Raw genomic sequence first — 15,047 nt, 5'->3', positions numbered from 1 at the left:
CTGTTGGTGTGCCTTCAGGAACAGGGTTGGGAATCACTGGATTGGAGAAATGCCCACAGGGCATCAGCTCTGAAAAAAAAAACAGATTATCATTTTTATTATTAAAATATTTTCATTCAAGTTTTCTATATTGATCTTTGTGGTTAAAATTTTTTTTTTTTTATAATGTTTAGTAAAAAGAGACCCAATAATAGAGAGATGATGTGCGCCAGTGGTAAAATGAAGGTTTATTAGTTAAATGAATGCTATACCTTGAGGTGTGTTGCTCGTTTGAAGGCTTTATTGCAGACATGGCATACATGGCAGCGGTCTTTTCCATGTGTCTGTCTGCAGTGTCTTCTTAGAGAATTTGCTGTCAGCATCAGTTCACCGCAGTAGTAACACTGGTGCTTCCTCCGTGCCTCCGCGTCCTTCTCCTCAAGCTGGCTATCCATCATCTGTGTCCAGAAATATAACAAACATGCACAGAACAATTTTGACATGCAGTGCTTTACAGATTAGGTTATTATAGTGTCGTAAGAATCAAATATTAAATCCATTTTAACTTTCTTGGAAAAATCTGTGTTTAAAAGCATATTTAATGCTACATACTTTAGATAAAAGCAGGGTTCCCACCCTTTCATGGACACCAAATTCAATCACTAATGATTTTTAAATCAGGCAACTCTGTAATTCACACCCCCAGCATATCTAGCGGCATGAAAGTCTTTACTGTATTTAACCTTTCACTTACACTTGATATTTACATTGCAATGTGAGTAATGTCATTTTGAATGGGTCGTTTTCAAATGTAGACCATTTTAAGCAGACATGTTCCAAGAACTTTTTCATATATTGATTAATTGTGCAGTATTTGTTAGAGTAGGGCGTCACGGTGGCTCAGTGGGTAGCACTGTCACCTCACAGCAAGAAGGTTGCTGGCTCGAGCCCTGGCTGGGTCAGTTGGCATTTCTGTGTGAAGTTTGCATGTTCTCCCCGTGTTGACATGGTTTTCCTCTGGGTGCTCCGGTTTCCCCCACAAGTAAAAATATCTAGTCAACTAGTATGTACTGCCATCATAGCAAAGATAAAATAAATCATTTATTAGGAATAAGTTAATAAAATTATCATGTTTAGGAATGTGTTGAACAAATCTTCTTTACGGTAAACAGATATTGGGGAAAAAATATACAGGTGGGTAATAATTCTGACTTCAACTGTATAAGCCTAACTGCAAAACATGACTGGATTGTCATTTGTACTTAGTTACCTGTGTGTTCAGGTTGAGAGAGACTGTATCCAGAATCTGTGTGTCCGCTAGAGTCAGAGTCACACTGCCATCACTGACCATGCCAGCTGATGACATCACCAGGTTCTGAGTTGACAAGCCCGTCTGGGATAGCGAGGTGCTGGGTGCTAGTGCATTGACTGATGGGAAGAAACAATGAGAGACTCAACCACTAGAAAGCTTACGTCCTATTTAATCCTCCTCAAGCGATTCACAAACTTTGTGAGTTTTTTTTTTTTTTTTTGCTGAACACAATGACATTTTGAAGATGGCTAGAAACATTGAGAACAATAATAGGAAAAACAAATACTATGGAAATCAGTGATTATCGTTTTTGTGTGTGTGAGTGTGTTTTTTTTATATCATCAAAAGAAAAAGGAACACACCATTTTATGTCAAGTGAAGGGTCGGAATATTCAGTTTTTGATATATCCCATGTCAAATCAACTAGCATTGTTTATTATAAATGTTGCTTGCTGCTTAATGAACTGCTTTTATTCCTCTTTTGTAATTACCTTTGGATAAAAGTATCTACTAGAGGATAAACCAAGCGGCAACCTCCCACTCTCCCTTATGAAGCTAATACTAAAACTGCAACTCGTCGAATTCCCGCTAGTCCTGGCTCAATAACAGAGCACATTTCTATTGAGCCCACTATTAAAATGGCCAACTTAACAGCAGAAAAAAAGGCGTTTACAGACAGCTACAGCAAATGATTTTGGCGTAAATAGCTAATATTACCCTTTATGACAACTGTGAGGGGGGTGAATTTTTTTTATAACACATCTGTTTTGTTTATAGTAAGATATATGAAGTCTGCATAGTTAAGGTCGTGGCCACTTGAGTGACAGCTAGGTCTCTGTCACTTCACCTTAGCTGATTCCGGCTGATTAGCTGCTGAACTCTGCATATACATCACATTTTCATTTTGTTTTATGTGGCTTTACATAATCAGTTACCTTTTGGAATTATTTCCTACACTTATCCGACAATACAGCATGCTGTGTGCACTTAACTGTGCTCACAAACCATTCACGTGGCCTCCATTTCCCAGGTGAGTGAAATTATATACTCATATGCCATCTCTATAAATGTATTTGTTTTATTTAAGATCATTTATATTTTTCTTTAGAGCTGTAATGCACTTTAGAATCTGACAGATTGATTAGCTGTAGGCTCTAAAACAGTTGTCTGAAACATTGTCATACAGTTTAATGACAGGGATTTCATCAATAGTCTTGCATTTATTTGAAGTGTTTGGAAGTAATTCATGTTTTCCTTCTGTAGAAAAAACTTCATTAGAACAATGCTTAGTGACTCAATGTATTCCCTGCAGAAAAATCCAGCTTAAACCAGCTTAGGCTGGTTGGCTGGTTTTAGCTGGTTGACCAGCCTGGTTCTAGAGGGGTTTTGACCATTTCCAGGCTGGTTTCCAGCCATTTCCAGCCTGGTCTTATCTGGTCAGGCTGGGAAATAACCAGCTAAAACCAGCTTGATTAGCCTAGCCAGGCTGAGAGTCCAGCCAAAATCAGCTATGTCCAGCTTAATCCAGGCTGGTTTTAGCTGGATTTAGCTGGTCATTTTCCAGTCTGACCAGCTAAGACCAGGCTGGAAATGACTGGAAACCAGCCTGAAAATAGCCAAAACCCCTCTAAAACCAGCCTGGTCAACCAGCTAAAACCAGCCAACCAGCCTAGGCTGGTTTAAGCTGGATTTTTCAGCAGGGTTACAACCGTGTTTTTAAAAGTCTAAACACTTTTTTGATATAGTATACAGCCAAGCACATGTGGTCAGAACACAATTGAGTCGCAGGTAAGGAAGTATTAAGCATGTGAGCAAAATGCTAGTGGGTAAGGGTGTCACGATCCTCCAAATCCTCGATTCGATTACATTTTCGATTCTAAAGTCACGATTCGATTTGATTTTCGATTATGAATAATTAATTAATTAATGACCAATTAATTATTTGTAGCCTACCGTTTAAACTACCTGACCTGCATGGTCTTTGTTTTACCCATAAACAAATCATACAGTAAATGAATAAAGGCAAGATACACACATAATTACCACCTGTCAATTATTTTTTCTGTGGGACTCGTAAATAGGCAGCGATCTGTGTCGTTATAATGGCGTCGGTAAAAAAGACACACAACCAACAGGAAACAGCCAACAGTATCTGAGGTGTTCGCTAAAATGACTAAGTACAAGTGAGTGAAAGATTAAGGCAGTCCTCTGGCTGCCTGGACCTGCTGTCTCGAGCGCATGGCTGTGAGTGCGTCTGTGTCTGTGTGGTCACGTGATGTGCATTTTCAGAGGTAGAGAGGAAGAAGGGCTGCTCAGAAATGCTACACGCCACTGTGGATGTTAAATCGTTGTCGTTCTAAAATGCCATTTAAAAACAAAGACAGTGTAAACAGGGCCTGAGTGTGTACTTTTCGCGAGCGGATTTGCAACGGGGGCGGGCGGAGGATCGCGATGCCGGTGTTGTCTATCGGACGAACCGTATGTAATACGTACATAGCAGAGCTTGCAAAATTGTGTTTTTTGTTGTCGACAACACGAACGTTGTCAACATAACTCACTGGAAATCCAAAATGCTTACACACCGGCGACTTCATTGAAAGAGGAGAGGGTTTAAGTTCTGTCGACGGGTCTCCTGCTTCTGCAGTTTAACAAGCACTTCAACAAGCCTGTTTTTTTCCCGCTTGACAAGCCAAACTGACGTGACATGGGGGCGTGGCAGCATCGACGATTCTATTTTTTGATTCGATAATCGAAATTTAGATTTAAATTAAAAATCGAAATCGAGACATCCCTACTAGTGGGCATCTGTAGCTCCACTCATGCGCCGCCTCTTTGGCCTTTTTTGATTACCCCTCTGGCGACAAAATGACGCACGGACAAAATGGCGACGGTTGGCTACGCCCACTAGTAGCTTTATTTGCGCTCTTTAGAAACCTATGGGTGACGTCACGATACTACGTCCATATATTTTAGTCAATGGGATGAACATAATTGTGCAGCTGTCTTTGATTAAAGTGCACATGTGATATTTAGGAAAGTGTAGCGGTGAGTTTGTGCCATCTAGTGGTTTGGAGATGAATAAAATGAAATCAAATGTGTATCTTTGACCCTTTTTTGCATTATTTTACAGGTCAGACTAAAACAAACAGGCTTTTATTCCGCTCTCACCTGTCATGGCTGAAGGAGGAGGACTGTGAGGAAGGAGCTGCTCATTGGTTAATGTCAAACTGCTGCTGCCTGGAGTGAGTCTGATCCCAGTGCTCATGTTGGATGTAGATGTCGGGCAGTGCTGGGGTAACAAGTCCTGACCTTAAAACACACAGACAGAACAGGGGAATTCATATTACTGTGTTTTGTTTAACATGACCCCTACTAAACACCAGAAAAAACGAAAACCATCGAAAACAAAAATGAAATTTACAGCAAATTTAAAAATAGCATCGAAATAAAAACTGATCTAAAAATCGGTAATGACTTTGACAAACTGTAATGACTGTGGTGTGTAGATGTGTGTGTTTATACCTGCTATAGTGAGTGTGATCTCTGGTGCGCTGTTGGCAGATGTGGACACAGCAGCACTGCTCTGCGCTAAAGCTTGTGTGAGAGTGGAGTTATTGATGGTCAGTGTGATTTCTGGAGCACTGCTGCCTCCGCTCACCTGCAGACCTGCAGTACCGGACACTTGTGTCAGCTCCTGAGATCCTGACCCGACAAACACATCAATACCAGACATAAGTTCAATTCAAAACGGTCTACATAACATAATATAGTATTTAAATGATGAGAAAATAGGGCGGGCGATGGGACAGTCGCTTCACAGCAAGAAGGTCAATGGTTTGAGCCCAAGCTGGGCCAGTTGACATTTCTGTGAGGAGTTTGCATGTTCTCCCCGAGTTGGCGTGGGTTTCCTCCGGGTGCTCTGGTTTCCCCCACAAGACCAAAGACATGCGGTATAGATGAAGTGGGTGAGCTAAATTGTTTGTAGAGTATGTGTGTGAATTAAAGTGTATGGGTGTTTCTCAGTGATGGGTTACAGCTGGAAAGGCATCCGCTGCGTGAAACGTGCTGGGTGAGTTTGCGGTTTATTTCGCTGTGGCGACCCCAGATTAAAGCCGAAAAAAGAAAATGAATGAATGAATGATGACAGATTACGCCTTTTTGGGTGAACTATCCTATTATGTTGTAATTTCAGAGTAGAAAAAAACAGTCTAGTAATTTAGCTCTTAAACTATTCATTTTTAAGTGATCTTTTCCTTTAATGCTCCTTTTTCTTTTAGTATTATATTTTTATTTTTGTATTATGGAAAATTTTTCCTTTACTGATAAAGTGTATAAGATTGAAAATTCTAATTATGGGATAATTGGACGTTAATAGGAGGGTTGGGAGCAATAGGCCTGAATATAGAGAGTATACTTCTTATTGTAAGAAGAGTGACTTCAAGGAGGAAGAGACTGCACCACGGAAGAGGAGAACTAGGAGTGTGGAGATTATAAAGTGAACCAAAAAAAGTTAAAGAAATTGAGTTAAAAGGGGTTATGGGCATCATCTAACATAATGAATGATCGCTATGATGTTAACGATTATTTTGAATAAGAGGTAAAACAGATTTAGGCAAATGCCTGCAGTAATGACAGCTGAACATTTTTGTGGGGATTTTATTGTTGTCTGCTCCAGAGAGGAGCAGAAAAGGGGGAATTGTGGAAAAGAAGGAATTTATTTTTATCACTTTTGTGTCTTTATTTTTATTAGAAAAATAATTTTCTTTTGTATAATACCATATATTGACCAGACACACTTACTCTTTTTTACTGTACTGCATACTTTTAAAAGAAACTGCTGACAAGAAGGAAATAGCAGAATAAGAATAAATATAGTGTGGGGGCCTTGTTTCAGACTGCTGTTTAATACTAAGTCTAGACATGTCAAAAGTTGTCATGATGCTTGTAGAAGTTGTGAATATATAAAAAATGCACGTAATAGTTCAGTTCTGGTATGCAGAGAAGGGTTGCAGAAGGTCTGAGGTACAAGAGCCAAAGGACTGCAGAATGACTGATAAGTGAGGTTTACACCAAAACTCCACCTGTTAATATCAGTTGTGTATATATGCTGGAGTCAGGAAATATATGTTAGTTGCGAACCTCTTGAATGTAATTCTTGTATTGCATTGGGGTAACGGTAACCCAGAGCTCTGTCATCGAATTATTCATTTGTATCTAATAAATTACTAATATTTTTGGCATTGAAGAAAACCCCCTCCAGACTTCTTCTTATTGAACACGGATGTAATTGGCTTGATATTCCAACAGGATAGTTCATCCAAAATCACCCAACATCATAAACTACTCAACATAAAAAGGATTAAAAACCTTTAGAGTTTAAAAAAATGAGTTTCTTTATTCGGTTGATCCCAAAAAACAAGATTTTGAAGAAAGCTTAAAACCTGTAACCATTGACCTCCATAGTATGAAAAACATACTATAGAGGTCAATGGTTACAGGTTTTCAGCTTTCTCCAAATTATCTTCTTTTGTGTTCAACAGAAGAATGTGTAATGGTGATTTATGTTAAGATGGTATAAAAATGGTATAATTTATCATGCCTGAATGCTTTTAAAATCATTATAATCACAGGCTTCAATAAACAAATGATCAATTATAATACAGTCTCAACACTGCATATCCTGCGATGAGACTATTGTGCAGGGCCGCATTAGAATATCAATGCTGAAACCCTATGTTGTGGAGCACTAAAATGAAATATAACTTTAACATGGCTGAGAGAAAACTTAATGTAAACTTAAAGCCTCGCTGGGTCCACCGCTATCTGTACTACAAAAAAAAATAAAAATAAATAAATAAATAAATAAATTACTAATGTATTACTAATAAATTACTACAGCACTTATTCATTGTTGCTCTTATAGTTGTGTAAATGACTTCCTTGTCCTCATTTGTAAGTCGCTTTGGATAAAAGCATCTGCTAAATTACTAAATGTAAATGAGATGAGGGAATAATGTAAGACAAGGAAAATACAGTAGAAAAAAAAAAGCATGTAATAGTATATAAAGAGACATACCTGCATTCTCCTGTTCGTTTGTCAGGCTGCTGATGGTGACGCTGGCTGGAGCGGGTGGAGGCTGCAGCGAGAGGCCACCCAGAGGGTGAATGACCACATTGGCAGGAACCGAACCGTCTCCAGCCGTCATGAGGTGAGCGGTCGCGTGTTGCGTCAGGCCTGAGTCAGCCGTCAGAGAGTGAGAAAGCAAACTGCCCTGCAAGATACTGGGGTCGATCTGAACAAACAGAAACAAACGTTACTGCATGATCCCGATCAGTCAGTACAACTACAATAAATTGGTCTCTTTAGGCGAGTACTACCTGCAAAGTGATGTTGTTGATGTTGCTGGGGTCAATCCCAGAGATCTGGACATTTGGACACACCAGGTTTGTAGGTGTGAGCTGCAAGTGAATCCCTTCAAGTGTAGCAAGACCCTCTGCTAAAGAGACGGTCAGATCTCCACCCGCTGGACAAGGACAGAAAACAAATTAAACAAAATTAATATTTAAAAAATTGAAAAGGTGAGTTTCCTGTAATGTTCTAGAAAGATTAATACAGGGTTCATACACATTTTTACCACTAGAACTCCAAGACTTTTCCAGAACTTTCAAGTACATTTTCATGACGTAATGTTTCATGTAATGTCCACATATACATGGCAGATAATAAGAAAAACAATGACGTTGAAATTTATTACAGCATATAATAGAACATGCAACAATCTTTTTTGTTTAAATTTGTTTTTATATCTATGTAAAATTGATTTTGGTAATGCTTAAGGCTGATTTATACTTCTGCGTCAAACGCTGGCGTATGCTACGGCGCTGACGCATAGCCCTTCCCCGTGGCCGTCGCTGACGTGCACCTTTTAAAATATGTAACTACACGTCGCAACGACGCGTAGCGCAAGCTCTGTGATTGGTCGGCTTGGTAGCGCTGACGAGTCTGGGCGGGACCGAGAGCCGAGCGAATGGTGCGAGCCCGATGCAGCGATTGTTTACAAGTGTGGAGTCCCGTGAAGGAGCTCCGGATGGAAAGTTTTGTTTTATGTTAACCTCATAGTTAAAGTTGTTGCACGTCCTCCTGTTCCTGCCTCAAAATGAGCGAGTTTGAGCCACTTGTACATTCAGGAAGTGTTCAGGAAAAGCAAAACAGCAGAGAAGAAACTCGACACAGAGGAACATTTACACCTCCCTGCCAACTAGCGTTTCAGAAGTTTCAATGCAGACCGACAGAGACAGCGCGCAGAAGTATAAATGCACAGCTACGGGCGTTGCATGCGCCGTGGGTCACGCCGGTCACTTGACGCAGAAGTATAAACCAGGCTTAAGATGAGAAAGCACGTTTGCCGCCTGCATATACACCGTTAAACATTTAGTTGTATTTTTGCGGTAACTTACTGACAGCACTGCCTCTTTACCGTAACTTATATAAAAATTTAATAGCAGAGCCTTACCAAAACTTCTTTTTATGATACAATTTTTTTTACACATTTTAATTTTTCAGTATGACAATTATTACAGTACTTTTACTGTCATGTATTTACATTTTCCACTTGCAGTACAAAACCTTTATTTTTAGCATTTAGCATTGAACTTAATTAAGTGACTATTTTGTCTTTAACTGTCTCATGTTTGTCTTCAACTTCAGTGGCAGTACTTTTAGTAAATTCCTAATATGCAGTACGTTACTGTAACAGCTTTAAAATTACACACAATGCAGCGCATATTACAGGAATGAACTGTAAAGAATGCATGTGGTATTGGACAGGGGTTTTTTTGCAGCAAAAAAACTGTAAAATTGTGGCAAAGTCTAAAGCCACGGTCACACTAGAGTTTGAGCATGTGAAATTCTGTTGTACGGCGCTGCGAAAAGGGACAGGATTAAACAAGATGATTAGACATTTAAGAAAGCGAGCGATTGGTCTGTATTTTACATTTCTGTCCAGAAAGGTCATGTTTTGTTTTTTTATTGGTCTCACGCATTCACATGATGTGAATTTGCAGGTCAGAGTTCACCAATCTTGAACTTTCCAACGTACCGAACTGCGAAACTTGTGGCATTGCAAATGCATCAGAACAAGAAACGCATGCGTATGAATGGAAGTCTATGGGGAGAAAAGTGCAGTGTGACCAGTTTAACCATGTAAGAGGATGCCTTTCCATATTGTAATGCTATTAATTAGAGGCTTTTACAAAAATTTTCCTTTGCGAAAGTATCTTAGAAGGGTGAAGCAGTGGTGCAGTAGGTAGTACACTTCAATAACAATGCGAGAGCCAAGGACAGAAAAGAAGTAAAGACAACTAGCCTATATTCAAGTTAGGGCTGCACAATATATCAGCATCGATATCGCAATGTGTGCATCCACAATAGACACATCGCAGGATATGCAATGTTGGGATTATAGTTTAATATAGAGTTTAAACATAATGGAGTAAAAATTTATCATCTGCATGCATTTTTAAAGAGATAGTTCACCCCAAAATTACTTACCATTTTCATTAAACCCTTCATTTGTTTCAAACATTAGTTTTTTTTTTTTTTTTAATGAACACAAAAAGAATATAATTGAATAACTTTAAGTCACTTTAAGTCAAGTTCGTTTTGAGTCTACCTTAATGGCTGTGCAACTAATCACAATTTATTTTAATTATGAAAACACAACAATCGAGATACTAAAGTCCCCTTTTAAATTAGGTCCCCACCAATCTCAAAAGCAAATCTACGCCCTTAATTGCATAATAATATTTGTTAAAGTGTTTGCCATTACCTGACACAGTAGCAGGCAGTATAGCTTGTCCGACCAGCCCTTGCTGCAGCAGACTGTGATCATACTGGCCAGTGAGCACTGGGTTTGCTGGGATGTAAATGTTAGGATCTGTGGCAGCGCTCTGCAGTAAGCCCACAGAATGCTGAGTGTCCACGGCGGAGGAGGGATGCTGAGACTGAGGAACGCTTTGCACTTCTTGTCTTTCTGAGTTCTGCGGCTCAGCGCTGGAGCTCCGCTTGGACTTGCGGTCAGATGAGCGGATGTGACCCTGGATGTGAGTTTTGCGGTGGCCTGATGTGCGGAAGCGGAGATCGCAGAACGGGCACTTGAAGGGTTTGGAGCCTGTGTGTAAACGCATGTGGACTTTCAGACTGCCCTTCGTGGAGAAGGATGTGTTGCACATGTGGCAGCTGAACAGCTTCTGCCCTGCACACACACACGAACACATGGGATGTGTAAGAGGATGAAAGAAAACAAGGCTGTTTTTGTCTACAATGTAAAAAAAATACAGTCAGAATTATTAGCCCCCCTCTATATATCCCCCCCTCCCAAAAAATGTCTGTTTAATGGAGAGATTTTTTTCAACACTTTTCCAAACATAATAGTTTTAATAACTTATTTCTAAAAATTGACTCCTTTTATTTTTCCAATGATGACATTGACAAAATATTTTACTAGATATTTTTTACTAGTATTCAGCTTAAAGTGCAGTTCATCTAGGTTAATTAGGCAAGTTAGGGGAAAAAAAGTCTAGTCATTGTATAATGTTGGTTTGTTCTGGAAACAATCAAAAAATATATTGCTTAAGGACAGGGCCGGAGCAAGCTGAACTGCCGCTCTAGGCAGAGGACGATCACGCCGCCCTCAACCCCAATGTGAAAACGAAAGTGACCGGTTATGAAAATGAAGTGAGGTGTCGCGGACCTCTTTTCCAGTGCAGTGAGCGCACTATGCGCGGATATAACTGAGGACGCGCGGGTGCTGAGGGAGGGAGGTGTCGCGGACACTGCGCTCTCTATTCTGCCGCCCTATGCGCGGATATAACTGAGGACGCGCGGGTGCTGATGGAGGTGTCGCTGACGCCGCCCTCTCTATTCTGTCGTCTATGCGCGAATATATCTGAGGATGCGGGTGGTGAAGAAGGTGTCGCGGACATAACTGAGGATGCGGGTGGTAAGGGAGGTGTCGCGGATGCCACCCTCTCTATACTGCTGCTCTAGGCGGCCGCCTAGGTCGCCTCTATGGACGCAACGGCCCTGCTTAAGGAGGCTAATAATATTGACCTTAAAATAAAAAAAGGATATTAAAAACTGCTTTTTCTTCTAGCTGAGATAATACATATATACTGAGACCCGGAAGGGACGTGATGGTGAGAAAAAGAAATTGGTGGAAAAAAAAAACTGAGAGATAGGAAAACATATAACTAAGGTTTTCGCATTCCCTCGTAAAGATGTTTTGCGTTATCTCGTCAGATTCATGTAAACCCTCACGTTTTTGCCAAAATTCTCCCATATTTTACCATTCTATCTCACTTTCTTTCGAGTAAAGCTGTGCATCGATCGTCACCTTTCATATGCAACCTCTGAACCAGTGAATGCATGTATAAGCGCTGACTGATAGACGCGCTCCATACAATAAACTGATCCCAGATCAGCTTCTGTACACGCCATTTACAGAGGAGCACCCCTCTGTGCCTTGAAGCAAGTTGGAGCTAAACCCTGCAGGGACACCAGCCCTCCAAGACCGAGATTGATGACCCCTGGACTATAAGAAATATCGACACCATATCAAAAGGAAGAACTGTTTTTTTAACATGACTTTTTGTATTTTATTTAACTGTATTGAAAAAAATAACCTTTTTTTTAACCATTTATTGGTTGGATTTTTTGGATATACAGTACATCAACACAGTGGCGCAAAAAGGGGGTATGCAGTATATGCAGCGCATAGGGGCGCCACACATGGAGGGGGGCGCCGTTGTGTCAAAACTATTTTTAAAATTACCCTTATTAAAAGTTTTAAATAATAAAAATAAATAAATATGTTTTGTTAAAAAAAATATTTTGCATTTTATAAAAATATAACATTGTTATTGTTGAATTCAAAATCATTTAACACAATAACATGCAGTCACACAGCCGAAAGTGTTCATGTAGATGTAACTGTTTAGATTTGTTTTTATTTTTATCAAAATAAACTGTCAAATCATACATAATGTCAAAAGTTATAAGGTTAATCTGAAAATTTGTCTTCATTTATTATTAATTAATTAATTTAATTATTAGTTTGCCAAAATAAGAGGGATCACACAAAATTTGAACCCGCATACCCCTCAGTAAATGTGTAGTTGCGCCCCTGTATCAACACAATAAATAATAAAAAGTTTTTACTCTTCTCAATAAGTGAAGTTTATCGATTATCCAGATGATTCCTAACTCACCATAAATAACCAGAGTTTTCTTTTCTCAATATCTTCGTCTTGAAGAACCAGTCCCACCCACCACTACTTTTTCCTCCTTTTCAGATGGGCGACACGGCAGCCCAGTGATTAGCACTGTTGCCTCACAGCAAGAATGCCTTTGGTGTAACTCCCTACTAAACCAGACAACATTTCTGTCCGGAGTTTCGCCTGTTCTCCCCCTACTCATGTGGGTTTTCCCCGGTTTCGGCGCACAGTCCAAATAACATGCACTACAAGTAAATTGAACACATAAAATTGGATCTCATAAGCTCAGGGCTCTCTCCCGTGACAGCATGCCAAACAAGCTTTTATTATCAATCATCAGCTAAGTGTGAACTTTGAAACTAAATTATTTCTATTTTAAACAAAGATTATTATTACACTTTTAATCTTTCCACTTCAAAGCTTTAACGTATACATGTAACTCACATCCACACATTTACGTCTATTGCAAGGTGTAACTCACCTGAGTGTGTCTTAACATGACAGTCCAGTGTGGATTTCACTGTGAAAGACTTTCCACACTCATCGCACTTGTACGGTTTTTCGCCTGTATGAATTCGAATATGTCTGAAAAAGGAAAAAAAAGCTTACACTCAAGCTAAATATTTAAGGCCAAAAATGGTAAATTCTTTCCCACAAGTTGATTCCCTAATTCTCAGACTGTTGACTGGGATATGTGACAATTGATCCTGCTCATAAATCTCACACTAAATTCACAATAAAAGTCACTTTTGTGATTGATTTAGCATTCTTGCAGGTGATGATGGTGTAATAACAAACACAATAAATTTAAAGGGATAGTTCACCCAAAAAATTAAACCAACTCTTTCTCAAGTGTTTCCAAACCTATATGAGTTTTTTTTTCTGTTGAACACAAAATAAGCTGTTTTGAAGAAAGCTAAAAACCTGAAACAAGAGAAACCCTATGGAAGTCAATGGATATTTCTTCAAAACATCTTCTTTTGTGTTCAACAGAAGAATAAAACTCATAAAGGTTTAAAATAAGTAAAGGATGAGTGAATTTAAATCTTTTAGGTGAACTACCCCTTTAGTTTTCAATATTCTAAGAATAAAAGTGACACTGAAATTCAATAGAACCTATTTTAAAGACTTTTTTCTATTCATTTCAAAACCTTATCACCACTTTAGGTTTCATCCGGTCACACTGACCACATTGTAACTTACGTATTTTAACATCGTAAACACATTTTAACTTTGTTTTCTTACTTAATACTGACTGTGTAAGAAAGCACTATTAAAGAGCCTTGTAGGGATATCCAGATCCGATTAGTAATCTGAAATCGGGCCTGTTCACACGGTTTCAGACTCGATCGGAATCGGACATTACCTCCCTATCAGGACACGAATATATATGTATAAATAAATACAGAGTTCTGATGCAAAAACCTCTAAGTGCCGTCTGAAATTTCCTTCATATACATACATACATACATACAGGATCTCAAAACTCAGGGATTTTGTTAGTACCAAGAATTGCAAAGTCCACTAAAGGAGGTCGAGCCTTCTCATTTATGGCTCCTAAACTCGGGAATAGCCTTCCTGATAATATCCAAGGCTCAGATACCCTCTTGCTGTTCAAAACAAGATTAAAGACCTATCTTTTTAGTAAAGTATACAGGCAATGCATCACATATAATGTGCTAGTGTGCTCTATACAGGTGATTCATCAACTTTTAAGCCTCCAAGGACACCCTGTAATAAAGTAACGTATCATGACAGAAGATTACCTGACAAGGTCACTGGGCTTCTTGAAACTCTTTGGGCAGTATTGGCAGCGGTTTGCAAACTTGGGCTCAGTGTTGAGCTCAACACATTTATCTTTTACTTCACTAATACGATCTCGTTCGGCAGCTGTCTGGGCAAGAACCTTCTCTGACAGAGACGCCTCGTCCCCTGGGTCTCTCTTCGCCAGCTCTGCCGTCTGCTCTTCAGTTAACGTGATGATACCGTTGCGGTTTCTTTTCAGCCCTGAGCGATCAGACCCATCATCCTCCTCTCCAGCTTCATCGGTTTCGAGAACTGTGGACAGACATTTTTTATGTTAATATCTGTTTATACTGTTCCAAAAACACTCAATTAGACAAATTTAAAGGGACCGTTCACCCAAAACTGAAAATCATTTAGCCACCCTTCACTTGATTCAAACCTTTTGAGGTTTTTTCGTCTGATGAACACAAAAGAAAATATTTTGAAAAATGCTGAATCATTTTTTTGTTTTTTTCAGTAACACTTTATAATAACTACACACTATAAATCATTTATTAAGCATTAGCAAATAGTGAATTCATTATGCGTTAAGCATTAACTCTACATTAATAAACGTTAGTAAGCAGTTTATAACTGCAGCTACAAATGCTGTATTCTTGACTTATAACCACATTTAAAATGTGCTTAATAATTGTATTTTCATACTTAGTAAATGATTAATTTTTCATTACTAAAT

The 15,047-nt window shown here is 39.1% G+C and overlaps 1 protein-coding gene across 2 annotated transcripts in view; it reads right to left on the bottom strand.

The window, feature by feature from the left end:
• znf236 (zinc finger protein 236) overlaps positions 1-15,047 on the bottom strand; it is a 72,910-nt gene that overhangs the window by 8,281 nt on the left and 49,582 nt on the right. For both annotated transcript variants that reach the window (XM_087286188.1, NM_001442776.1), the window contains 9 exon segments: positions 14,332-14,623; positions 13,047-13,150; positions 10,120-10,545; positions 7,670-7,815; positions 7,368-7,584; positions 4,814-4,993; positions 4,460-4,600; positions 1,250-1,407; positions 252-437 (listed from right to left, as the gene is read on the bottom strand). In XM_087286188.1, the coding sequence (XP_087142314.1) occupies positions 252-437; positions 1,250-1,407; positions 4,460-4,600; positions 4,814-4,993; positions 7,368-7,584; positions 7,670-7,815; positions 10,120-10,545; positions 13,047-13,150; positions 14,332-14,623 (1,850 nt within the window).

Source organism: Danio rerio, chromosome 16 (assembly GCF_052040795.2).
Source record: "Danio rerio strain M-AB ecotype USA chromosome 16, GRCz13ab, whole genome shotgun sequence".
Classification (NCBI taxonomy): domain Eukaryota; kingdom Metazoa; phylum Chordata; class Actinopteri; order Cypriniformes; family Danionidae; genus Danio; species Danio rerio.
The sequence above is the reverse complement of the archived record's forward strand: the minus strand, read 5'-3'. Positions and strand labels throughout refer to the sequence as shown.